Below are 27,027 nucleotides of genomic sequence, written 5' to 3' on the forward strand. Positions count from 1 at the left end.
CGTGCGTGTTTTGTTTTCGATGTAAACTCGCGGAGATGAACAGGCCTGCTAGCGCGCAGACAGCGAGGCGAGCTGGGCGCGCCTGCTGCAGGAGCCGAGGGAGCCGCGGGAGACTACTCCGCCACCAGCTGTTCCTGCGCGCCCTACGCGTCTAAAGTGACCGACATAGCTCGCAAAATGTTTGTTTGTCTGTTTCCAAAGTTAACACAAATTATCGCCTCAACTCTTTTTTTATTCGTGCGAGTAAATGTTTTAACGATATATCAAAAAATTATAGTGATCTAGAATTATTTCGAACCAAACCCACTACTATAAATAAATTATTCAATTCAAACTTTTTCGACTCCCACTCCAGCGACGCTTAAAAAGTACTGTTGACTGTTAAGTTTTCACTTGTAAATTCTTTGTCTGCTATGGCGTATGGTCTATTTGCATCAAGATGAAAGTAGACTTCAATTTGCGATTACCTATAAATGGCTAAGCAGATACATAATTTAAGATCTCATTATTTGTATTGTATTGCTGTTGGTTTTCCGAATAGAAAAAAAAAATGTCATGAGCTCCCCTGGCCTACCTGCCGGGCTTGTATGCGCGCCGTGATATACTTTATCGACGTGAAATTGTATGGCCAAAATCGATAAAACGGCGTGATAACCGCTTATCGCGGCGCGCATCCTAGGCCTGCTAGAAGTCTTTAAATAGACTTCGGACGCAGGTCGGCCGTAGTAAGGACAATCTGTTCAGGTGCGGATTTTTGGATGGCTCAAACTTGGAGTGCAGGTGTGATTTTGTTCCCCAGTCGACGAAGCACATGATGTCGTGCCCTGCGTGCCCTAACAACTGCACGCGGGAAGATTTAATGAAGGCTACTGACAACGCCATTCTTGTGGCGGAGTTTTGGGCCGATGCTGTGTAGGTTTGTTATCGACACGACAAGAAGAAGAAGAAGCTCGCATAATTGCTAAAATCGAGTAACAGTGGGCGGGGCCCATAGCTCATAGAGATGAAGTTCTCGAGTAGCGACCACGAGCCAAAGACGTAGCGTGTGCCGGCCCCCACTAGGTGGACCGGCGATCTGGTGAAGGTCGCGGGAAGAACCTGGATGCAGACAGCGCTCGACCGATCATTGTGGAAATCCTTGGGGGAGGTCTTTGTCCAGCAGTAGACGTCATTTGGCTGGAACGAAAGATGTGTGACGATGTCTTGTTTTAAACTTTCATGGTTAACATCATAATCTGGGGGCACGGCAGTGCCCCCGCCAAGTCGAGCGCGAAGCAAACACTGCCGTACCATCCTTTACTGGAACCATTTCGCCGCATTTTCAGGCCTCTATTTGAGAACCTTTAGATAAGACCAGAACGCAGAAATTTTCGTCGTCTAGTAAGCTATAATCACACACTTAAAATCCAAAATTTCAAGTCTGTAGGTCAATTAGTTCCGAAGTTAAGCGAAAGCAAAGTTTCGCATTTATGACACTCACTCACTGATGATCATCAAAATAGAACTAGTACTTCCCATTAACTCAGAGAGCTGAAATTTGGTACAGAGTTAGGGTTTAATGGCCACATAAAGGGAAAACTATAAAAACTAGGAAAATAGAAGATCTGGAGTAACACCACATTCATAATCAATACTACTAGCGCCACACCGGCACCGTGGTGTTCGCCTGTACCGCTCACCGCTAGATGGCGCTAGCACTTTGAGCGTCGATTTTCTGCACCGCGGTGTCCAGATTTTTTTTCCTCTCTAGACCCCCCCCCCCCCCCCGTCGATTAAGTTGAATGTTGTGTAATTTGAATTTGGTTGATTTCGTTTATTATATCGTGAGGTTCGCTAAGGCATTAAGTTATTATTAAAACAATTCTAATTCGTTGTCCATTTTAAAGGTAGATGTGTTTAATATCGTAAAAAAATTACGATAATATTAAAGGACGACGACGTTAAATAATTATGCCACATTCTACAAAAAGAAGTGAAATCCCACCAAAAACATTCTGTAAAAAACTAGCCAAGTCTCAATGGAGCTGCTTGTTTATCTCTAAAAAGTAATGAAATCTAGACAAAGTCGTGCCAAGTCTATGGTTCTTTACTGCGATTTCTTTTTTATTATAGTTAATATGTTGTGTGACTTGGCCGTTGAACAATCTATTATTAAGATAATCAATAATCATGCATAAGTATTATTGAAATACGCAGCTTTATTAAGCCTACAATTCACTGGTTATTAAATCAACGTTTTCCAAGTGGCGATTTTCCATCGTCAATGGGTAGTGGTTCTGGCAACAGATTGGTGCAATGGTGTCATGGAGTACCTGGTTTTGTACCCTTCAACGGCCAAGTCACACAACATTAACTATAATAAAAAAGAAATCGCAGTAAAGAACCATAGACTTGGCACGACTTTGTCTAGATTTCATTACTTTTTAGAGATAAACAAGCAGCTCCATTGAGACTTGGCTAGTTTTTTACAGAATGTTTTTGGTGGGATTATTATTACCGCAAGTTCCTTCAGTTACTCCGTGACCATGGCGCTTGTTGCAACAGTGCCGAAATATTGGAAACTCAAAATTAGGTACATGGTAGCCAGTAATAATAATGAGGGCTATCGTTTTAGCGCTCACCAGTTAGCACCACTGTAGAGTAAGGTCCTGTCACTTGCTAGTAGCGAAGACAGTGGCACCAACTGGTGAGCGCGAAAGTGGTAGGAAGACTATCGCATTTGCACTCATCAAGATGGCGCCACTGTAGAGTAAGGTCCTGTCAATCGCCAGGGGTGCCAACTGTTAAGTATAAAAACGATAGCCCTAATTGTGACGATGTCTGTTCTTTTTCCAGCTAAGCAGCCGTTGGGCAGCGACTCTAGACGCGCTGGGGCACACGAGCCGGCGCCTGGGCCGCATCGACGACGCCGTAAGCTGGCACGGCCGCGCGCTCGCGCTCCGTCCTGCCCGCAGCGCTTCGCTAGCCAGCCTGGGTGAGTAGCCCAGCAGTGGGCAAGCTGGCCGCCGGGCCTAGCCACTAGAGATGGGTTATACTAGGTAAATTTGATACTAGGTGCACCTATTCCTAGTATTTATTAATACTCGATCCAAATACCTATTCCACCTAGTAGGGTAAACCACCCAATTATTGGCACTTTAAGCAGCTACTTCACAAAACCGGTAAAATTTGCATGTAAAAATATGTTTTATCAAAGAAAAAAACATTTATATTGGTCTTTTAATCTTTGCAGAATATTATAAAGTACTTATCATTAATAAATTAAATCATTTATTCAATATAGTGTACCTTTTAAAAAAATACCTCAAAATACCAGTTCCTGGCATAGCCAAACCTTTTATTGGCAGTGATAATTACCTATTATTGGCACTGTTCTCGCAAGACTGAAAAATAGCTGCTAGGTCTTATGTAGGAGGTTTTAAAGAGATTCATGATAGAAATAAACAAAATAAAATCCTTTGTTATAAGAAAAGTAACATTTATTTGTATAGGAACATACCATATCAGTTCAAACGCTTACTATATTTAAATATGGTTTTAAACTTTACATAAACACTTTTATCAAATCTTCTTTTCCCTTCGGAAATACTTTTTTGCTACTGATTTTTATTTTATCCCGTCAACAAAAAGCTGTTCTTCCTCGTCAGTTAAAATTGTGAACGGACCGGGCTTAGAGCGATGATCAGGATGTTTCAATCTGAATTGTATAGTAGACCGTGATACCACTTTCAAAGGCTTATTCCACTAATCCCGGGGATTAGTGAACTTTTTATTCATTAATCCCCGCTAACACCAATGGAGCTTATAATGGGGATTAATGAACTTTTTAGTTTATTTTATTTTTCTTTATTCAGAAAACTAAGTTAAAAAATAAAATACTAATGTAAGAATCATGTACCTTCTATTTATTATTGGATAAGAACTCACTTATTGTTTATTTTTATAATCAAAATAAATTAAATTTAAGCATAATTAATGAACAAAAAGTTCACTAATCCCCGTTGACGGGGATTGTCAACGGGGATTAGTGGAATAAGACTTTGAAAGGCTTTGAAAGTGGCTGAAAAGATAATATTTTTTATTGGCACCTTTTTAACCAATGTTTGACACCCGTGCCAATAAATGGATTTTATATAATTGGCAGTGGGCCAACATTTGGATTGGTGTATCCAAAACGTTAAAAAATATTTTAAATGCAATTTAAACTCAATTTTGAGACAAACAAGGTATAATTTTTAATAAACTCAAATTATTTTAAATACCCTTTTATTGGCATGTGTGCCAATAAAATGGATAAACGGATTTTACGCATACCAAATGTTGGCACACTACAAATAATTAAAAGTTGGCGGTTAAATTATAAAATAATGTTTTAAAAAGGCAGTTAATATATTCAATAATAAGACAAAATGATTATGTATAGGGACAACAAAATAGATTTGCATTTTTTCAAAAGATTATGATAGCTCTTACCTTAGTGAAAAACGAATATTTCGATTGTTTTTTTCGCACAAGTCCCGGTTTGTCAAACAAATGGTTGATGCGCCGCGATGTTTGAAAAAATAAAAAACGTGTGTAGCCAGTTGAGTAATAAATAATATTACTATACAATTTCTACTAAAAAATATAAGGTTTGGCTACAAAAAACCTTAATTTTCTTAAAAAACTGGAGCATGCCAATAAATTGGTAGAGTGCCAATGATTGGGTGGTTTACCCTACGTAGTAATTTAGCATACTTGACGCGGCTAGTGTGGACTAATCCACGTAATATGACTTTAAAATACAATTTTCTTTGAAAAGATACAACCGTAGTATGAATAATGCAATTTGAAATTGAATAATAATGTTTTTGCTGGCTGTTGATTGATTGATATCCTCCCTTCATACTTCAACAGACTTAGGACTGTCAACTTAAAAGTTGGCGTATTTAAAAAATATCAATTTCATAAAAATATAAATGGTTTGACTACGATTGTGTGCGTTTGCTTCGTCGCGTTCAAATTTATTTGGTCAGACAGAGACGGAGTGAATCTTTACGTTCGCACATAAGCTTAGCGAGAAATACTCGGTGCGCGTAATACACGACTACGGATTAATAAATACGTCTCATCTCTACTAGCCGCGACGCCGGGAGGCACGGGCGCCCGCCCCGCCCGCTGCACCTCGCTGGCCAGCCTGGGTGAGTAGCCCAGCAGTGGGCTGTGGGCAACCCTCCATGAGTTTTAGTCTGTTTCACCAGGACCGCGAGGAGAAATTTTTTATAGACAACTGGAGAAGTCCCTTCGAAGCTGGAGCGGCTCTTTCGACAGCGAGCCATAGGGACGATACCCATTGACCGGCGCGCACTTACACGGCCGTAAAGAAAATAGTATTTTATTAACAGTTCTTAGGCCTCAGCCTCGAGTTTAGCGGGCAGCGGGGCGGGAGCGGCGGCGGCGCGGGCGCAGCAGGATCTTATGCGTAAAATCAAATAGACCGGTTCTCGAAAACAGCGGCGCGGCAGCGGGCAACGAGCGGGCAGCGCATTCCTTCTTTTGCCCACAATAAATCGAGCGTTAGAAATAAATTTGAATCGAAATAAAATTGTCGCCGTTGTTCAGACATTTCGTTTGCGAATAAAAACAAATATCTCGACAACACAACCCCGAACACAACACTTCGCCGCTAAAGCGCCGCGCGAGCTGCCCGCTTGTTTCGAGAACGGGTCTGCGTTGCCCGCCCCGCTCCCGCGCCGCCGCCGCTCCCGCCCCGCTGCCCGCTAAACTCGAGGCTGAGGCCTTAGCGTCTGAATCCGGACGGATGCGCGGGCATGCGTATTCCAGCGGATACGCGCGCATTCCACCGCATTTTTTGCCGAACGGACGCTGCGCTGCGCGCCGACTCGCGCCGATCAATGTGATTCCTGCCTTAGTCTAAAACGGAGTTACTGATGAATGTCCAAGTTGGACTATAACTCGCGGCTCTATTTCATTGGGCTCCGACAGACACCGTTGGTAAGACCCCGCCCTTCTGGCTGGGAGAGTCACACAAACCCATAAGCTGTCCTTATTCCCAGTGGGTATGCTCAAAGCATTTCCCTTGTCATTATTATACACTAAAATGTTTTCTTAAGTAAATAAATAAAAGAAAATTACTAAACATAAAATAAAGCTGTATGTGGGTGACCTGGATCACTGGGGCACATGAGCCAACTACTGTTTTAACAAGTATGATTTTTTTTAAAAGGCTTTGAGCGCTTCAATTATTTCCACTTGCGTATCACGTGTTATCTTAAAATGTAATAAACCTACTGTGCTAATAAATAGCCTTTTATAGACGCCCTGTAATTTCCCAGGGCTGGCGCTAGCGCTGCAAGGGCAGGAGATCGACGCGTCGAGCGCGCTGCACGCAGCCCTAGCGAGAGATCCCGACAACGTGGTAGCACTGGCTTTGTTGGATGCTATAGTCGACACGCTCTCTACAGAAAACTTAGGTAAGTGGGGTACTGGTTGTGAGAACCATAGGGGAGTGAGATGAAATACAGTGTGTCTTGATAAAGTGCACATATGAAAATAGGTGAAACTAGACTTATTTTTATCGACGGAAAAATTTTCAAAAAATGTCTGAGAATTTTTTGAAATTTTTTATAGATTTTTTTGAAATTTTTTATAGATTTTTTTTCTATCAATTACTTATTGTAAAGAAAACGTAATAACTTTTAAACTAAGAGGTATATCATGATAAAATAAAAACAGTAATAATGATAAATACAGACGATACTAAAAAAATACCCAATTTTTCAAATGTAATTTTTTTCAATTTCAATATTTTATTCCATCTCCCGTTTTGTTCGCGTTGTAAAGGACACATTCAAGCACTGCGAAAAAGGAGAGAAGACTTCCATTATTGTAAAATTATTATTGTGTATTAGGTATATCATTGTTATAAACTACAGTGCCGTCTATATTAATGCTAATGTTATCGTTGAAAATCAGTGTTGTGCTCATTTTAGAGCAGTGTCTACACTGAGCTCTCTGCTTTTTTGCACACTTATACCTTAGCGCAGGATTTTCTTTCTTACTCTTTGTAATGTACTATATCTTTCCTGCTACTCTTGTGTTTATTAATCTTACTTTTTGCTTCTTGTGTGTCAATATGTGTTTTGCAAATAAACCATAACCAAATATATCTATCTATCTATCTCCCCCCAGAGGACGAGATCCAGCAGTTCCCGTTCCCAGCCGTGAACATCTCGCTGCCCGCGCCCGCCACGCCCGCGCCCGCGCCCGCAGACGCCACCAACACGTCCGATATGAGCATGAGCTTCGACTAACGCAGGTTATACAACTCTTTGTATCAACGCGAGGCAGTTTGAAGTTTTAGGCCCGAAACCACAGAATAATAATAAGTACTACCACAGAATAATAATAAGTACTACGTACAGAAGTTTTACTTCGCGAAGGTATTTAAAAAAATGTATGCTCAATGTCATTAACAATATGGTGTAATTTAGCCTGTCTCAAGAGTCAAGCACCATTTTGTTGACAAACGTCAGTGATCGGCACTGCGCCAAAGCTATAGGGCTGACTTCGGTAAAATGATGTGACGTGAGGTGCCAGGTTGCGTCTGTGGAGAACCTAATATATTATTACAAATCCCGGCGATAAATATTGCACATCGACCTTTAGAAAGAGACAATCGGCTAATTTCGGTTTCGTAGAGCGTTGAACAACGACTGAAAATGACGTTTTGTCAAAGTGTAAACAAACTTTATTTTAAATGTGTGCAATTGATTTTGTGAATTAAATTGCTAAAAACTTTTTATAGTAGTGAAAGAAAAGTGGTTTACAATGTTCTGACAATATTTTCATTGAATAATATTTGTCAATGCGCGAGCGCGGGGCCCGCCTGCCACAACGGTCTCCCGCGCGGTTCTCGGCGACGGACCACTTTTGTATGAAACCGCGCGGGTTCCGCTTAACACAGTTTCGGGCCTTACACGATAGATTAAATAAATATCGCGTTACATTCGTCTGTCCCCGACCTTTATGCCACGCCCGCGCCCGCAGACGCCACCAACACGTCCGATATGAGCATGAGCTTCGACTAACGCAGGTTATACACCTCTTTGTATCAACGCGAGGCAGTTTCAAGAAGTTTTACGGCCGAATACTGAAACGCCATTTAAATATTTGTCGGCTTCTCAAATAGTTAAGCAGCTCCTAAACTTACATTTCGCATACTCAAAACAATATCTGAGCAGTTCTCAATTTTTAAGCACCTCTCAAATTAAGTTGCACTCAAACGCCACTCAAATGAATTTTCGCATACTGAAACGCCATTCAACGCTAAGCATTACTCAAACAACTGTCAAATCGTCTTAAGCAGCTGTTAAATTTGAGAGTGCTTGCGCGGTATCTTAAATCCTATTCTTATACCTAAATCGACCTAAATAGTGGTAAATAATGTGTGTTACGTGTGTTATCATTTCTTTCGAGCCTCGAGGAAATACCTAGATCTAATCGCAGGAACGCAATAAGGCTGAACGCTATTGAAAAATATTATTATAATGACATGCAATTTCGAGCGAGGTTCCGCGTCTCTAAAGAAACGGTGTCGTTTCTGGATTCATAATTTGGAAGCTCTTTGAAACCCCTCACCAAATGCCATACAACCAGTGGACCAAATACTTATTATAACCCTACTGTTCTAAGCAACGGGAAGTTATGAACGTGTACTAGGTGATATCTTCCACATCTAACAGCCAACTGTGCATCGTATAGTGCACGAAGTAACAACCAAAATAGCTGCTATGAAATCGCTTTACATAAACCATGCCTATTTCTGAGGATTAAGGGGACATCGCATAGCAGCATTTCCAAGAGTTGTTGATTTGTCAATTTGATGCTCTGTGACAGAGCCTCTGTCAGTCAACAATGATAAATGTCAATTGTGGTTACGTTTCGGTCCACGATCGCCACTTAATAGATTTCAACAATAAAAAGTATCACCTTTAAAATTATTTTTTTAATTAAATAAAAATGCAAGCATTAATTTTTTAATATGATAAAAAGAGATTTATATATAATAGAAACTAAAAATAAACTGTTCTATGTTAAGTTGATTGAGTATATTTCCATAAAAGACAATACATAACCAAACGATGCTGCGTGTAATGGATAAAAGACGTAAAGTTATCATTTGTGTAAATGAAAACATACTTTTTTTGGTAAATGTTGCCATTATGTAAACATTTGAGAGCTGCTTAGCTGATCACGGCTTCAAATCCGTTGAGTAGCGTTTGAGAATACCATTTAAAATTGAAGGATACTTAAATTTAGGAGCCCGTCAGCTGAGTGACAGATTTGAGTAGTGTTTCAGTATTCGGCCGTTAGACCTCTATATCACACAAGGTCACAATCGTGCGTCGATAGAGGCAGAGTAAATACAAATGAGTAGGTCATCTTCATAGAAACGCACGGGCGCGGTTTATATGTGAGCGCGCCAATACGTATGCGGCGCGCACGCACACACTGACAAAATTCGGGGCAACTCCCCGCTAATCCCCGCTAAATTTTGTCAGTGTGTGCGTGCGCGCCGCATACGTATATTGGCGCGCTCACATACAAACCACGCTCGGTGAGTTTCTATGAAGATGACCTACTCATTTGTATTTACTCTGTCTATATCGACGCACGATTGTGACCACACCACAAGAAAGGCAGTTTTCAGATGACGCGTTTTTACACGCGCGTTTTGAATCGCGCGATTGTAATTCTTAGGTGAATCGCGCGACTGCATGTGGACAGAATATATGAACGTCTAGTACCTCACTATCGCGCGATTCGAAACTCGCGAGTAAAAACGCGTCATCTGGACAGGCTCAAAGCGACACGCATTCTATAAAAGGGCGAGCATTGACAAAGTAACATTGCCAATAACTCCGATATAAGCATGAGCTTCGACTAAGGCAGGTTATACACCTCTTTGTGTCAACGCGAGGCAATTTAAAGAAGTTTAAGGCTGGTTTTAGTGTCACGCGGACCGTCAGCCGATCTGTATGAACTGCTAGGGAGCGGAGCGGTTCCTCCGGACCGCATTACTCTAAAACGCTCCCTAGAAGTACAGATCGGCTGTGCGGAGCGATCCGCACTGACAGTCCGCGTGACACTAAAACCAGCCTTAGGCCAGGAACGCACTACGCGGTTGGCCGGAGTGCTGTCAGCCGTCCGGTTAACCGCAGTCAAAAACGTGTATTGAAAATTAGTTTTAGAGCGCCTTCATTACGTCACAAGTAGTGCGGCAGCAGCGTGACTATAGCAGCGCGACAGACGCGCTGCCGATAATTTCATACTATGTGACAGCGGATGCCTGCCTTCACATTATGAAAACGCCGCTGCCGCGCTGCTTGCTCGTAATGTGAAGGCGCACTTATGTCATGCGGCTGTTTCAATACATATTTTTAACCGGACGGCTGACCGCATTCCGGCTGGCCGCATAGTGCGTTCCAGGACTTCCAGGCCTTACGCCTCTTTCTATCAACTCCCGATCTCCAAGAAGGCGATACAAAGTTTTCCATCGTGAAAACTGCTAACTATGCAACGGAACAGCTAACTGAATAGCTATGCAAGCTTAGCTAAAATTATTGCTCTTGGTCTGCAACTGTCAAGTCAACAAAATTTAATCCGACACTAATATTACATACTTTGTCTAGATATACCTACTGCCCGATTATTTAGATTGTAGCCTAAGAAATTGATTACACCTACTTATGTTTAAGTGTAAATTGTGTAAATATCTAGTTTGATTGCACTGGATTGCAATTTTTTTTTGTGTATAAGCAAGTAAATATAGTGTAAATAAACTTAATTTTGTTTGAATCTAAAATCTCAACACCTACCGAGTTAAAGGGAAATGGGAATTATCGATTAATATTACAATTACTTTTTATATAATTTATTTTTCCAATAACACTTTACAATATATTTTAAAATCAAACAAGCTTTGGAGATTAAAATCAACATTTCATGTATTATGAAACCCTAAAATTCTATAAAAATCACCATGATTATACATTTTAAAAGCCCTTTAAAACGTTTAAAAGTATCGCGATGGACAGCCTACGATGGGCTACTAACAGGCACCGTAAAAATCGATTAAAATCACCTAACTAGTACAGGCACATGTAAAATTTATCTATTGAACAACTACGCGGAAGGCGTATGATAATATTCGTATAAAATCGATAAATTGTAATATGCATATCATTGATATAGTTATTGATCTACAATATATTAGCAAAAAATAAAGTTACTCCAGTGATTATCGTATACAAAACAAGATTGTGGCGCTACTTCATTAGACTATACATTGGGGTAATGTTCAAAATGGAATGTATAATTAAGACAGCAGCCACGAGTTCATAATCAAAATATTCTAAATAATTTAAAGCTCAATATTCTGTCATTGCGCAAAATCACGTCTTTTACAGTCTTTTAGCGTCCCAAATTTTTTACTATAAATATTTGCTTACAGACGTGAAAACTTATACAAAATAATACTTAAAATTTAGCTAACGAAATACAACACTTCACAACGACAGAACATGGCACAACCGTTACTAACATCGACTGTGAACCTTCAAAGGATTCTCAACATAAAGTATTCATATGAATTTAAATTAACTTGGCAGAAAATTACTAGTCAATGTAAAGACCAAAGATGTGTTAGAATTTGGTCAGGTTCGCAGCAGATGCAGTGACGGTCAAATCAACCTTACGACTAAGCAAATGCTGGAGCGCCCAACTTAATAGCGGCTCGACAACAAATCTCTCGTCTCAACTAGTGGCACTAGTAACTAGCACTAGTGCGACTAGTGGGGACAGCCACTCGGGCAAAATACCCGTTAAAGTATCACCGTATTGGCGACTATTGAACTAGCAACTAGTTTTGCAGCCATGTGCCTTTGTGCTCAGGTTTTATAATCAACGAAAGTTTCATTTAGTCTCTTTCTATTGTCTTAGAAAGATATAATGTTGACTAGCAAATTCCGGGAAGGCATTCGCTTCGTTGAATATAAAAGCTTAGCATTACAGAAGTAAACGAAGATTTCATTGCGTGTCAAAATTACGTCAGTAACGGTGCTCGCAAGTGAACAACGTTCGGATGACCGAGAGCAGACTCAGTTTTTATGGCACACATTGAAATGGACACGTTAAAGGATTCTTTCACTCGAGACGAAGTAAAGTCGAGAACAAAAAGTGAAGTCCACCAGAATATTTAGATTTTCGACTTTACCTCTACTCCAGGCAAAGAAACCCTTAGCAGTACAAGGCTCTGCAGTTCCTAGTTCACGCGCTAACGCTTGCGACTAGTGCGTCGGCGCCACTAGTGCGGTTCTGCAACTAGTGCGGAGGCCAGGCAGCGTCCGTGGAATCTTCTGGAGGCGCGGCGTCTAACTCGCTCGCGCCACTTGTGCCGCTTGTTGCAGGGGACGGGGTTCCTAAAGAAAAAATCTTTGTTAAAAGAGTTCTAGCTTGTTCGATTAAATTAAGCCAACTGTTGAATTAATACCAAAAAAATAAACAAAGCTAGTAAATAATATTTGTGGTTGTAAGATGAGATCAGTTCCGACTACGTCACAATGGAAAATCTAAATTATTGGGTCTGGTACTAAACAGCTCTTAATTTCAAGGTACAAGCAGTGTTGAATAAATTACTTTTACAGGTTTGAACATAATATACCTTAATCTGTAAATCATAGCAACATATTCAAGCTAAAAACTGTAGCATCTATGTTGTAAAAAATTTCTTAAATATTACAATTTCACACCACAATATTATAGTCGAGAAGCGGTGGATATCGAACCCGCGTTCCTCGGATCTTGAGTCGAGCCAGTCCGACCCATTCACCGTTCGGCTATCGTGGCTAATATAAGAGCTATTTCGCTACAAATCCGCGAGATTATAAAATTATTTAGAGTTATTTTTGCAACAAAACTAGTGGTGTTTTGTAGCAAAATGTTTAAAATATAAAAAAACTATTGATATAACTCTCGCTCTCTGAAAAACATCAATCTTTTAAACTGCGATCTCCAACCCGCCTGCCAAGCGTGGGGATGGCAAAACCTCCAACTATAGTAGAGAAGGCTCATAGTCCAGCAGTGGACTGTAAAGGGCTGTTGATGATGATGATGATGATGATGATGATGATTGATTTAACTCACCCTCGCTAGGCAGCGCGTAGGAGCAGCCGTAGGCAGAGTCGGGCTGGCGCGCGTGGTGCGACGGCGCGGGCGCACGCGGCGCTGCCTTGGAGTTGCGCATCAGCGGCTTGTGCTCGTCGCCCGAGTGCTGCCACACCCAGCACGAGCGGCAGAAGTATCTGCCACAAAGAAAGAAAAAATATTTATTTGACAACTAAAAAAGTACAAAAACAATGAAGAGAAAAGAGAAAAAAAAATGTTGCCAAAGAGGTCACCCACTCAGTATCATCTTGACAGTTGACATTTTACTGCCAAGTGCCAAGACACTGGTTTTCAGTAGGTAACTTGTACGCAAGAGATTCATTATTAAAAAGCACTTCCACGTCTCGTCAGTTCTCGAATAGCGACCACGGGCCGGGCCTTTGTCTACCAATGGACGTCATGCGAATGAAACGACTTATTATTACTTTCTGCGGGACAAATGGGTCAATGCTAAGAAATAACAGCGCAAGAAACTCAGTCACTCGTCTATTGCAAAATTGAGACTTTAGAAAAGCTTAGACGACTATCTTTAAAAATGGTTTCCATAAATTAAATAGGAGGTAACGAGTTCAGCAAATTATCAAAAGTTTAAATTACAATACACGGTGAAATTCTGAAGTATTAAATTTTATGGACATAGTCAGAGCTTGGATCATGTCACTTGCATTACAGCTAATATAAAAAAAATATCATTACAGTAGCTAACTCCAAGTTCTAGACATAAAAGGAATACATAGGCCACGCTGAACTGTCCCACCAAACTCAATGACAGGGTGGCGCTACCATCGTTCAACTACACTCGGCATCAAATAAATCGCACCTCCTGCGACAAGCACTTATCAAACGTATGCATCCCCTCTTCCCACCAACATTGGTACCATTTGAAAGCCTAGTTCTAAACTTCATTTCATTAAAGGAAAGGTTTTTACCCCAAAAATGTGTCTTTACAAGGATCCAGAGTCACTTCTTCAAAAAATAGGTAGTTACGCTATAGCCATTTTTTATGACTATAAAACTGTTAAGTTGGGATTAATCGCTATCCATCTGTTAAAGAGGGCATGTGAGATCTTTATTTGGTTTTATAACCATAAACATTAGTCTAATTGTTCCCAGAGGTGAGGTCTATTTTCAAGTCACATTTATGGTATATGTTAATCATTTATTTAGAAATGAAATGTATTTTTCTTTAAGGATATTTATTGGGCTTTCAAATAACACCAATATTGTTGGGGTACCATGATTGTGTCAGAAGAAAATCTTTAAAGTTCGCGTCGCGGAAGGTGCGGTTTATTTGATGTTGAGTGTATATGGTTTCCAACATGGCAAAAATCGGAACCAGCGATTCGGTATTGACGGTGGCGCCCCGCTGTCAATGTCGTGGATAGGACAGTTCAGTATATTGGAACTATAGGTACTAGGATAAGAAAATGTTTTGACGTACCTGAAGCACATGGGCTCCCTGCAGAAGTAGGGCCCCTGCTGCAGGTTGCACACCGAGCACATCGAGTCCTCCAGGTACGGGTCCACTTGCACCTGTAACCGATAAATGACACACGTCAAAACAAATACAAAAATAGTTTGTAACCTGTGAAAATGTTACTAGAAAATTTTAGAATTCGAAAAAAGGCATTGTTTAAAATCTAGCCTATAATATAGTCCCTAACCGTAACGAAACTAAATCAGTAACGAAAGTTAGTCTCGAAAGATGCAGATAAAACAACAGGAACGATTCCTCAAATGTGCTATGATAAGTCTACAAAACAATATGCAAGGGCTTTTTAAAAAGTTTTAAGCTGAACGTCAATCGTCGGTCAATACTTAACATCAGGTGCGATTGTGGTCAAATACCTGCCTTGTTATGCATAAAAAAAAATACTACCTGCATGTATCAAACAAGGTTGTATGTTTCTTTAATAAAGATAAATAAATACTGTACACTGTCAGCGCAATGGCGGAAAAACATAACATAAAAGTCGGGTAATAAAAATGACAATTGCCAACAATCAGTATGCAGACGTTCTGCTCAAAACATTTAACCTAAAGCCCGCCCCAATCCAAAAAGCCCCAAGCTACCCATCCTTATCACTCGCGCGTAATTATATTGCTGTCGCGACTGTGCGACGGGCGACCGCAGTGAGTGTGCGAGCGCGACAGCAACATAATTACGCGCGAGCGATAAGGATGGGTAGCTTGGGGTCATTGGACAAAATTCTACGTGCTCACGGACCAGACTATAGCCCTTATAGGAGTGATAAATCTTACCTTCTTAGAGAACTTGTCGGTGAAGATCTCGACGTAGGCAGCGGATATGGCACGCACGTACGAGCGCACGTTGTTGAACGTCACGCGCCCAGACCCGATCGGGTACTTGTTCTTGTCCGTGTCGATACCTGTGGAGAATAAACTTCGTTAAAAGGGCTGAAGATTGGAAGTATTTTGCTGCTATTTCATCTAATACCAGAGGGGAATATTCTTTGATTCTTGTATTACACGCTTGCAAATGAAGCAATGAATAATATGGATAGGTGCTGTTATTTTTGAGCGATTGAAAATGCATTTAATCTAGGTATTGATATGAAAGGATACTTTCAAGAAAAAAAAAAATACATTACGTAGTGAGAGTATAAAATTCTAGAAACTAAGTGCGCGAATCCCAGTTGCAAGTGGTAAAGAAAAATATAAGGGTTCTGTTTTTTCCTTTTGAGGCACGTAACCCTAAAAATGTTATTTCAAACAGACCATTGGCCGGCATAAATCCACATAGGAGAAGAGTTCATAATGGTGGCAAGCGCGGAGATGACCTAACCTTGACACTGAGCCAACCGTATATGCCAACATTTTTTGAACCAGATTTTGAACTTTAATCTGGTGGCAAAACTGACCAGCAGCTAAAGAACAGAACTACTCACCGGCATAAACAACTCCCGAGAACAGATCATTCATAATAGTAGCGAGCGCGGAGAAGCTGAGCCAACTTTATATTATACCCAAATGTTCGCCGCCTGATTTAGAATCAGATAGCAAGCAAAGATTTGTCCACTAGTAGCTAAAGAACAAAACACTACTCACCAGCATAAACAACTCCCGAGAACAGGTCGTTCATGATGGTAGCGAGCGCGGACGCACTGAGCATGCCGTGCAGTGCACCCACGAACACTGTGCGCGCCGGCTCCAGCCGCACTGAGCCGCCCTCCACCCAGTTGGCGTCCGACACCGCCCACGGGATCACCTGCACCTGTACAGAACGCAATTTTAAATTGTAACACCCTTATCTATACTTCTATACTAATATTATAAATGCGAAAGTAACTGTCTGTCTGTCTGCCTGTGTCTCTTTCATGCCTAAACCACTGAACCGATTTTGATGAAATTTGGCATAGAGATAGACTCCCGGGAAAGGACATAGGATAGTTTTTATCCCGGTTTTTGAAACGGACGCGCGCGATAAAGTTTTTCTGTGACAGACAAAATTACACGCGGGCGAAGCCGCGGGCGGAAAGCTAGTTCATAATAATACAAACAGCGTATACCTATTTTAACTATTACACTGTTTTATCTCGTTCCTACTTGACGCTGTCATTTGATAGAAAGTGACAGAACAGTAATAGTTAAAATAATCTTAATATGCTGTTTACATTATTATGAATGTAATTCTTAAGGATGTAATTCTTTATTTATTTATTTAACAGGACAACCAACAACACATGCACTAGAAGACTAACAATATTTAGGTTCTTACGCAACAGACCCGTAATATGAAACCCCGCCATTTTATTGTTTTATCCTAAGCTACAACAGTACCAAACTACAGCAGTTATGAAATTTTTAACTTGTTGACGCTCAAAACGCTTAATTTAGAACGCCAACTGAAATTAACTCATAAAATATCGGTGACAAATGTAGCACACGTAAAAAATTTGGCGCCCAACGTGTTAGGTAAAATTTGGCGCCCAGCGTGTTAGGTAAAATTTGGCGCCCAGCGTGTTGGGATGAAATTTGGCGCCCAACGTGTTATATAAAATCTGGCACCCAACACGTCACTAATTTGGCGCCCAACATGTAACTAATTTGGCGCCCAACATGTAACTAATTTGGCGCCCAACATGTAACTAATTTGGCGCCCAACATGTAACTAATTTGGCGCCCAACATGTAACTTATTTGGCGCACAGCGTGTAACTTTGGCGCTCAACGTTTTGTGTAAAATCTGGCGGCCAATGTGTTGTATAAAATTTGGCGACCAACATGTAACTAATTTGGCGCCCAACGTGTTGCTAATTTGGCGCCTAATGTGCAACTAATTTGGTGCCCAGCGTAACTTGCGAACTACAAGTTTTGCACCCAACGTGGAACTTGTTTAATCTTACAATTTGAATCGTACAATTGTTTATATGCGCAATGTTTTGCTCAGACCATATACAGGGTGTTAGGTAAATGGGTATATGAGCCGACACTAGCCCATGTTAACATGGTCATATAAATGGTATGGTGAAGTCAGAAAATTGATATCTTCATTTTAATTTTCATACAAATCCGATTTTATAAAATTTATATTGTATGAAAATTAAAAAAAATAAAATGATATCAAATTTCTGACTTCATCATACCATTTATATGACCATGTTAACATGGGCTAGTGTCGGCTCATATACCCATTTACTTATCACCCTGTATAGGTTAGCTATGTTTTGAGTTGAGTTTGAATTTTAACGTGTCAAGCCTACTTACATCTTTGGCCCGGAACTTGCGCGAGACGACGCGGTAGTACCAGTCCTTGCCTTCGCGGCGTGACGCCTCCAATAACGCGCGCACGCGGCGCTCGCTCTCCAGCGTGACGTAGGCGAAGCCCCGGGGCGAGCCGCCGCCTGCGCCGCCGCCGGGCCCGCTGCCCTCGCGCCCTGGCCACTCCACCCTGGAATAAAAGATTAGAGTAAAAAAACTAAAATATTAGCAGAAATAAAGGCTCTTATTTTTAAATCTATACTTATAATTAATCTGTAGAGAGGTCAATTCTGTACATGAAATACATTTTCAAAATAACTATCAGGGGGCGATTAGTGATCGATACTGATGCCAAAAATGCAATCAGTAAAATTTTTGTCTGTCTGTCTGTATGTTCCTTATAGAAACAAAAACTACTCGACGGATTTTAACGAAACTTTGTACAATTATTCTTCATACTCCTGGGCAGGTTATAGTATACTTAGGAGCAGAGTAGTGTAGGGAAATTTTGGGAGAACGGGAGAAGTTACTCCATTTTTAAGCTTCCGTCGCGTGTGCAGCCTTAATGGTTAAATTTGGAAGGGACGGAGCTTAGGTACCGTAGAGTTCCACTAAGAAAGGAATTCCCGAAATTCCCACGGGAACGGGAATAAGCGGGAAAATCCTTTTGTATGAAAAATCTAAACCGCTTAAGTTAGACGCTTGAAATTCGGCATGCAGGTACCTTAGTAAACTTAAAGCTAAGTTACAACAGGATATTGCAAAATTCCCACGGGAACGGGAGTTAGCGGGAAAAAACATTTGTATGAAAAATCTAAACCGCGTAAGATAGATGAAGGGGGTAAAACGGGATCCACGCGTACGAAGTCGCGGGCGGCCGCTAGTCAGAAATAAAAGCTCTTATTTTGAAATGAAACCTAAAAATGTTTTGACCATTAGAGCGCTAAGGAATTGCGTAATCTGATCCCCACTGCCACTATCGTGGTGGTGGTACTCTTAACAAGCATAATATTTAGCTTACCATGTACGTAAGTATTTACAAATTTTCTTTAAAAAAATCTAGCAACAACTAAGAATAAGGCACATCTGCAAAGACCAAAGTATCCAGACAGTTGTGTAAAACTGCTTGACCCTATTGGAGCAGAACAAAACATGAATGAGACTAAATAATAATAAATTTATTTATTTCGACCACATACAGATGATAGTGTTAGTAAATAAGTACTTAAAAATTTTAGGTTAGTAAGAGACGTACATTTGGTTTGATTTTAAATTTGAAAATGTGCATCAGCGGTCTGCCAGTACCAGAATCATTGAGCAATGATTTGGGTACCGACAATCAAGTCTCGACGCAAACATAAATAGTCATGCAAGGCCCGGTTTCCCGTATAGTGTTATGGAAAAGCCAAAATCTGGTTATTCAGTTTCTCCGCTTTGGTAGAAACCGGGCCATAGACGAGCAAAATGTGGCACTCACCTGACGGGATGGAACTGCCTCAGCGCGTACATGAGCGCGTGCTCAGTGATGTCGTAGGGCAGCCCGCCCAGGAAGACCTTGGGCGAGAAACCGGCGCTGGGGTCGGTGCAGCGCGCCGGCAGCCGGCCCGCCCAGCGGGCCGCTTTGCCACCACCGCTGGCGCCGCCCAGCTCGCCGCCGGAGCCGCCTAACACGCCGCCTGACCAAGAAAGTAGATGGCTTCATAATCAAACAAGTCCGGTCCAATGACCAATGAATTTCGTCCAATGACCCCAAGCTATAGTCTCGCACACTCACTGCGGGCGCCCGTCGCACTGTCGCGACAGCAATATAATTACGCGCGAGCGATAAGGATGGGTAGCTTGGGGTCAATGGACAAAATTCTACGTGCTCAGCGACCACGCTTTACCAACCGTGCGATGTGGTAGTCATTGGGACCTATGTTCAGCAGTGAATGGCTATGACCTATGGCTGAAATGATGATGAATCTAAACTAGTATTGTGAATAGAAATACACCCGTATTCACAAACGATGCTTGCTTAGAGCAGCAAATCGAACGCACAGCGTTGAATAGAGCTCTGCGATTGGTTCGTGCGTCACCCTGTGCGTGCACGTGCACTGCGACACCTCATAGTAATGTTTGTAAATACGGGCTATAGTTTCTTAGCTAAGTAATTTAAGTTCTTGCTACATCCATTGTGCGCACAAACAAAGAGTGCACTGTCAATTTCAGTTTCTGAATTCAGAAAAAGTAAGAAGTAATACGTCCTCAGAGCAAAAAGAGGCCCTTCAGAAACGTTACTGTTGGGCTGTAAACCCTAGGCGACCTAGTGTGGGCAGGCCACCCACTAGGTGGTCCGACGATCTGGTGATGGTCGCGGGAAGTGCCTGGATGCGGGCAGCGCAGGACCGGTCTTTATGGAAATCTTTGGGGGAGGCCTTTGTCCAGCAGTGGACGTCATTTAGCTGAAACGAACGTTAGGATCCTAAGCTACTGGTAATGGTGTAAATTACTTTTTTTATGCTAGACAAGGCAGGTATTTGACCGCAATCGCATCTTGTGTTAAGTGAGATGCAGGCTATATACATTCCTAAATCATTCAACTAAAGAAAAAATGCTCACAGAAAGAGGCGCGCCTTGGCAGGTTTCTCTCGTTGCGCGAGGCAGGCGCGCGCGGCGGCCACGGCGGGTCCACCTGCAACAATAAGACTCTTAGGGCAATTTCAGCAGTGCATCCAGTGCCGATGTCTTACAATGGATACCAACTTAATGGTGCAATTAAAAACAAAAGTAAACTTCACGTCCTTTAGAATTTTGAGCGTTGCTTCGAGAACGTAAGGTGCGGGATACTCTTCAATAAGTAACCAAAATTTCGAATGTAACCATCCCTCTTGCGTGAAGCGAGGAGCGAGAGAGATTCACTGAACTATTGAAGGGCGTTAGCCAAGGAGTAGCTCTGCAGTTTCAGATTTTACCTAAAACAAAGTATGAAAACAGACAAGACAAAATACATCTTTTTTTATCCACAACGAGCAAACTCTTGGCTTGTATCTCACCTGATGGTAAGTGATGATCAGGCCGAAGGTGGAAAGCGAGCTTCACCTTACATCTTAAAAACAAGTTGGATTAACAAATCCCTGAATACTTAGTTTAAAAAAATAAATATCCTTGGACATTTTACACTGCGCCTCTAGTCCCAAACTAAGCAAAGCTTGTACTATGGGTACTAGACGACGCTAAGCGCTACAAGATTGTTGAAAATAAATTCTTACCGTGTTGTCGAGCGCGTCGTAGCCGATCGCGGTGTGCGGCGGCACCGAACGCTCGCTGCTGGTCGGCATCGCCATGGCCTTCTGAAACAAACACGAAATTATGTTCCCACTTGTAAAAAAAAACTATTTTTCCACCACAACATTACTTGTCCACTAGACTTGTGTTTCAGGAAAAGAAAAACATTACCGAAAACAAGATTCTATCGATAGGATGTTTATTATGTAAACATACTAGGCCCTTTTTCTACTAAAGCAGAAAAGAGAGATGTGTTTGAATAAACAATCAGATTTTTGAACCGAAGCCGAGTGTAGAAGTGTTGTGGAAATAACGAAAGTTATTCCAACTTATCTTTCCCACTTTGATGGAAACCGAGCTTTAGACACCCATGTCAGATCAGTCTGTTAAAAACTTATATTGGCGATATGACATTATTTCCAGATGCATTCATCTAGGCTTAGAAAATCTGACAAGACGCACATATTGCTTTTACAGTTTAATTCTGAAATTTTGCAACAATACATGTGATACAAATATTTCTCGATAATAAATAGTCTAGTAAAGTTATTTTTGACACACTACCGGTAAGACTGTGCCACTTGTCGAACAAAACAATTCTGACAAATCACCTAACTGAAGAATTTTTATATCAACCCGAAGTTATGGTTTTCAATTTGTTCATTAAATTTAAACAAAAATGCGACTTACCAAAGAGGTGGCAAGGTCCATAATGACTTGTCCGGAGTCCTCCCAGCCGCCGGGCCGCGCGTTCTCGCTGCAAGTAGAGGCATCGGTAAATCTCGAGCGTCTGCGTCCACAGTGGCAAGACAAGAGGGTTTACATATTAGAAGTTAGAACATGCATAGGTCCAATCAAGAATGTTAACGTTATTAGTGTTATTAGTGAAATGCATAAAATGGATAAATATGAGAATAATGCATTCCCGAGGTTTTTACTCTAAGGCGTCGTTATACAGTCGCTAAAAATGCCTTACCACCACTTCGGAACAACATGGGCTGGTGCTGAGAAGTGGCGGAATAAACTCGGTAACTTATGTTTTGGTAGCTGAACTGTTACAGATGGGAATAAGTCCCAATAGTTTTCGGTATAATAATATCTAGTCCTTAAAAAGCTGAAATATTGTTAATTTGTATCTTAAGAGTTTAAAAAAAAACACAAAATTAAGTATTTGGTTAGAAAACAGGTTTGAAGAATGGTTCAAGTTCAAGAATAACAGTTTTTACGAGTATTTTAGTACTAAAGTGAACTTAGAAAAGATTTTGTCAATGTTCTCTATATTTGAATAAGAAAAGTGTTATGATAGTCTCATTTGAGGTTTAGAAAAAAGTAATAAAACCAGCGATTTAGACATGGCCCGCTCTCGCGCGTGCTTTCAACTAGACCTTACGCTAACAGCGCATTAACGTACACGGCGCGCTACTTAGGCAAAAGGTGCCACTTTTCTACAGGCTTTTAATGTTAACTTAATTATGCTACGTGATTACGCTAGGCAATTTAGACGCTCTTTAGAGAAAAACTAGACAAGTGAAGCTTTTAGGCCAGGACAAATGCAATGTAACTAATTTTAATAACGTGTGTTTAGTAAAATACAAAAGTTATAAAACATTTCATAATTAAATAAATGATTATTTGATTAATAACTAAAAGGTTTCCAAGGAATCGGAAAGTTACCTTAAAATATCTTTGTTTAGGTACAATGGAAGATAAATAATTATGGAATGTTAACCTACCAAAATTATACAGGTTTTGATCGCATTTATTAAAATTAAGTACCCAAGAAAAATAATACGAGCATTCACCCGTTTTATAGCTCTTGTGAAATATTCCGACGCCGTAAAATAGAAGTGGCAGGTTCTTATTGAAAAATAGCGCGTCCCGATTTGATGATCAAGCTAAATGGCTATCGTTTAGCGCGAAACGCGAATTCAATCTGAAGTAAAAGTTCCTAGAATAACAGTCTTTCGGCAGTAAGATGGACATAAAGCTTTAAATATTTAGTATCAAAGTAGTATAGGTACAACGGCGAATCAAAGCTGTAGCGTAATAGATCTACAAGTCGTAATTAGAAAGGAAAAAAGTGAAAACAAAATAGGCACTTGCAGGGCAGATATGTACCATCCTAGAATGCATCCCACTTAACATCAGGTGCGATTGTGGTCAAATACCTGCCCTTAGATGCATAAAAAAATTTTTTCTTAACTTAAAGATTTTCTAATAAAGTTGAGGACAATAATAGGCTAGTTTCCTAAAAAAATTTTTTTAGTCCGTTATGTTTAATATCAAAAAATATTGGACACATTTTTATTTGTCAATCTAACAAATAATTACATAGTTATGGTGCGTTGAAGTTCCGCACGAAGTCACAACGCGCGGCACTTTTAATGCACGCATTGACGTCACGGGCCTCTTCTTATGAACTTTGGCGCGCTTTATCTCTCAATTTTCATTAGTTTGAAAAAGTGAAAAATACGTGTAGAGTATTTTTTGATAAGTTAACTAACGGACTAATTAAAACTTGCTTTTTGACCCAGGAAACATCCCTGGAGATGACCGAATATTTGTGGTAATATCGCTAACAATGTATTATAAAAAGTTTGTAGCAATTTATAATAAACAAGTTTTTGGCTAACGACAAATTAATATAACATTTTAATGTTGGCTAAAGACTTACAATAGTCCAGCTTACCTATAGCTGGCGAAGGCGCGGGGGTGCCTCGGGGGGAAGCAGGCGGCGGGCACGAAGGAGCGCGGCGTGTGCGCGGCCGCGGGGCTGCCCGGCTCCTCCCAGCGCCACTCGCTGTCCGACGCGCCATCCTGAGGACAAACCAATATTAACGAACAATCTACACTAATATTATAAAGAGGAAATATTTTATTTGTTTTTATTGAATAGGCTCTGAAACTACTGGACCGTGTTGAAAAATTCTTTCAGTTATCTTATGGTGCGTCCAGACTGGGCGCACGGGCTCGCGCGGCAAACTCAACATCCTGCTCACTCGAGCAGGGTGAACAGGATAACCAGGGTGCCGCGCGACCCCTTGCGCCCAGTCTGGACGCACCATTAGAATTCTGCATTATCTCTGATGAACATAGGCTATAGAATATGGATGTGTAAAGACATTCTGTGACAGATCGAGATTGACGCGGGCGAAACCGCGGGAAAAACAAGTACTTTATAAAACTAAAGTTTGAACGCGCTAATCTCAGGAACTACTGGTCCGATCAAAAAAATCTGATAGCATAGCTATTTTTAAGGCTATTATAGGCTTTATACCATCAAAAATATTTCAAGGTTTACGTGTAAACAAGTCGCGAGCACAGCTAGTAATTTAAATATCGAATAAAACCGAGAAGAAAACTACAGAAACATTAAAACTACAATTATTAAAATATACAAACAGCTAAATTATCCGATACTAAAGACGTGGTCAACGTTATAATTTACAATAGCAAGAGCTGGCGCCCAACATGGCTACCAAATTTAAGAGACGTAGACCAAAATTGGCAACAAACGCGTTTACCACAATTGGTAACTCGTGAAGATCGTAGATCCAAAATATTAAAATTAAGTGAATAATTTTTTGCCTGGTAAATAAATCCAAAAAATCAATACATAAATTGGCGCCCAACATGTAGCACATTCTTTCACTACGTTTTATTTACCAAGTTTTAGCGATGTGTGTGCTAAACAGTAATATAAAGGCATACTACTACCTGGAATTAAAAAAATAATAGCAACCAGGATATCGAGAGCCAATGTAATGAGAGCCAATTCGGGAAGTACAGTAGAATAGAAAAAACTTCACCCACTTTAAAACGTCCCGTTTAAAAGTATCAATTTTTGATTTGGCAACGTGCGCCGCGAGCCAACGGCAGATAATCGAGCCTTCAAACATATCGCGCTCACACGAGCCGAGCGGAGCCTATGCGAAAGCCAAGAGGCATGAAAATCACGCCAAGTTTGCGTTTGACATGACCACGATACAGGTTCCGTACAGCGATGCCGCTTGACATACTTTGCATGGTCAAGTTTGGGATAGGAAATGAAAATGTCGGTTAAATACAAAATTCCATTTTGTATTTAACCGACATTTTCATTTCCTTAGACTTTTGGTAGAGTGGTAGACGACAGTGTTAATAGTAAGCAGAATTGTCAAAATTTTTGTGAAGTCTTATAGTTTTATTAATAAAAATGAATGCAATTGAATAAAAGTTAAATAACAGAAGGTCTCGACTTCAGGGGTTTAAAACTTCATAAGGAACTGTTTAAAGATTAATGTTAGTCGAGCAAGAGTTGCAAGTTAATCCACGGGCCCCCAAAAATCCGCATCTGTATCCAAGATAGTTTTCCAGTTCGCGGGACGACGCGATTAAGCCAGACAGTACAAGCAGCCTTGGCATGGGCCTACACAAATAATATTAAATTGCCAGGCCGATGCCAATAGCCGGCAATACGCGGCCAGACGCCTGCCAAGTGTGCGATTGCATACTTATTCTATACAATGTTAGGGATTTCAGACATCTCCCGATTTTAAGGGTCGCTTGGCAAGAAAAGAGTCGTCGACTTTATTTATTACAGCTATTAATATGGCAATATTCTTTAAAGTTAATTCGAGAGAGATTTATTAGAGGGGCGAAGATTTTTCGAGACAACTTCTGTTATGCATTTGCTATTAAACCAGTATAAAAACGGCGACAAAGTGCACATTTATCTGCAGATTTATTGAATTAAACCAAGTGAACTTGGCGTTTTAGGTATAAATATTAACAAAATACTCTTTAACGTGAAGCGTGTTAGAACATCCTATTAAAAGTTACGTCCACAACGTCACAAACGACAGTGAATGGGAGTTAGAGCACGTGCCGAGCTTGGGCGCGTGGAATAAATACTTTCTGCGCGGGAAAAAACGGTGAACGCAGTGGGGCGAAGACAAGATAGGAAAATACAACCAAAGATGGAAAAGAGCAATTTACTATGCAATTCTTACTGAATTATACGAGTTGCTATTTTACTTTTAATTTGTGGAAAATAAAAATCTTTATAGATGCTTTGACAACGCTTTCTAGCACGCATCAAAGTGAATAAACTGATAATAAATAGTATATCTAGTGCTATTGTATCGTCAAGCATAAAATTAGCGTTACGATACACAACTTGGGGGAGGCCTTTGTCCAGCAGTGGACGTCATTTGGCTGAAACGAACGAACGAACACAACTTAGCGCTATAGAACGCAGGGTTGAGCGCTTTCTTCGCGCGGTAAGAACATTCAGTTTTGGAAAATGATTTCAGCAACCGTTGTCAATGAATTGATTCTGTGAAAAGAGTCCCGTTTTTACTCGGTCACACACTATCTTCGCTGGTGAGATAAGCTGAGCTATAACTACTTTAAACATCTACCTTGTTGTATTAACTTGTCTCGGTGAATAAATAATCTTTTTTACTACCCTAATCTTGCTTAAGTTTTGTCTCGTGTGCGATTTATATGGCTGGACCATAATCGCAATGCAAAAACGTCATTGAAACGAAATCCTGCCCAAACCTCTAACATCAAAAATTTAGTTAATCTATCCAAATAGTCAAAAGTCGGGCTAACTGGTAGACAGTTAAACTAACATTCCCATGCAGGCAGAGCGCGGCTAATGCAAAAGCAGTGGAGCGACAATAGTGGGCAGTATTTGGCACGCCGCGCGTATTACGGGCGCTGTTGGCACCCACACCGCCCATCAAACCGGATGTCGTATGCTACGTTATGAACGGACAATAAAACCTTACAACGTGCTTAAGTTTTGATTTACATTCTCAAACAT

At 40.7% G+C, this 27,027-nt stretch overlaps 2 protein-coding genes across 2 annotated transcripts in view; one reads left to right on the forward strand and one right to left on the reverse strand.

Moving 5' to 3' along the window:
* LOC135076717 (cell division cycle protein 16 homolog) overlaps window positions 1–8,296 on the forward strand; it is a 29,211-nt gene extending 20,915 nt beyond the window's left edge. Inside the window, exons 11-14 of the mRNA XM_063971138.1 lie at window positions 2,836–2,974; window positions 5,121–5,180; window positions 6,336–6,473; window positions 7,192–8,296. Coding sequence (XP_063827208.1) covers window positions 2,836–2,974; window positions 5,121–5,180; window positions 6,336–6,473; window positions 7,192–7,313 — 459 coding nt within the window. The 3' untranslated portion in view covers window positions 7,314–8,296. The remainder of the gene's footprint in view (window positions 1–2,835; window positions 2,975–5,120; window positions 5,181–6,335; window positions 6,474–7,191) is intronic.
* Window positions 8,297–12,384: 4,088 nt separating this feature from the next.
* Window positions 12,385–27,027, reverse strand: LOC135076718 (cytoplasmic polyadenylation element-binding protein 1-B). The gene is made up of 12 exons (XM_063971139.1): window positions 27,016–27,027; window positions 23,905–24,032; window positions 21,906–22,005; window positions 21,200–21,280; window positions 20,550–20,622; window positions 19,426–19,624; window positions 17,955–18,138; window positions 16,297–16,462; window positions 15,490–15,617; window positions 14,669–14,760; window positions 13,207–13,364; window positions 12,385–12,482 (listed from the first exon to the last, which is right to left on the reverse strand). The coding sequence occupies exons 1-12, from the start codon at window positions 27,025–27,027 to the stop codon at window positions 12,385–12,387; spliced, it is 1,419 nt and encodes a 472-aa protein (XP_063827209.1).

The sequence above is a fragment of the Ostrinia nubilalis genome, chromosome 12, assembly GCF_963855985.1.
Source record: "Ostrinia nubilalis chromosome 12, ilOstNubi1.1, whole genome shotgun sequence".
Lineage (NCBI taxonomy): Eukaryota > Metazoa > Arthropoda > Insecta > Lepidoptera > Crambidae > Ostrinia > Ostrinia nubilalis.

Excerpts from the sequence above, each read along its gene's own strand:
- LOC135076718 (XM_063971139.1), bottom strand. Across the intron at positions 20,623-21,199 it reads ACGACGCGCTCGACAACACG|GTGGACCCGCCGTGGCCGCC; the intron begins GTAAGAATTTAT and ends TTATTGTTGCAG. Across the intron at positions 16,463-17,954 it reads GCAAGTTCCGGGCCAAAGAT|GTGCAGGTGATCCCGTGGGC; the intron begins GTAAGTAGGCTT and ends CGTTCTGTACAG.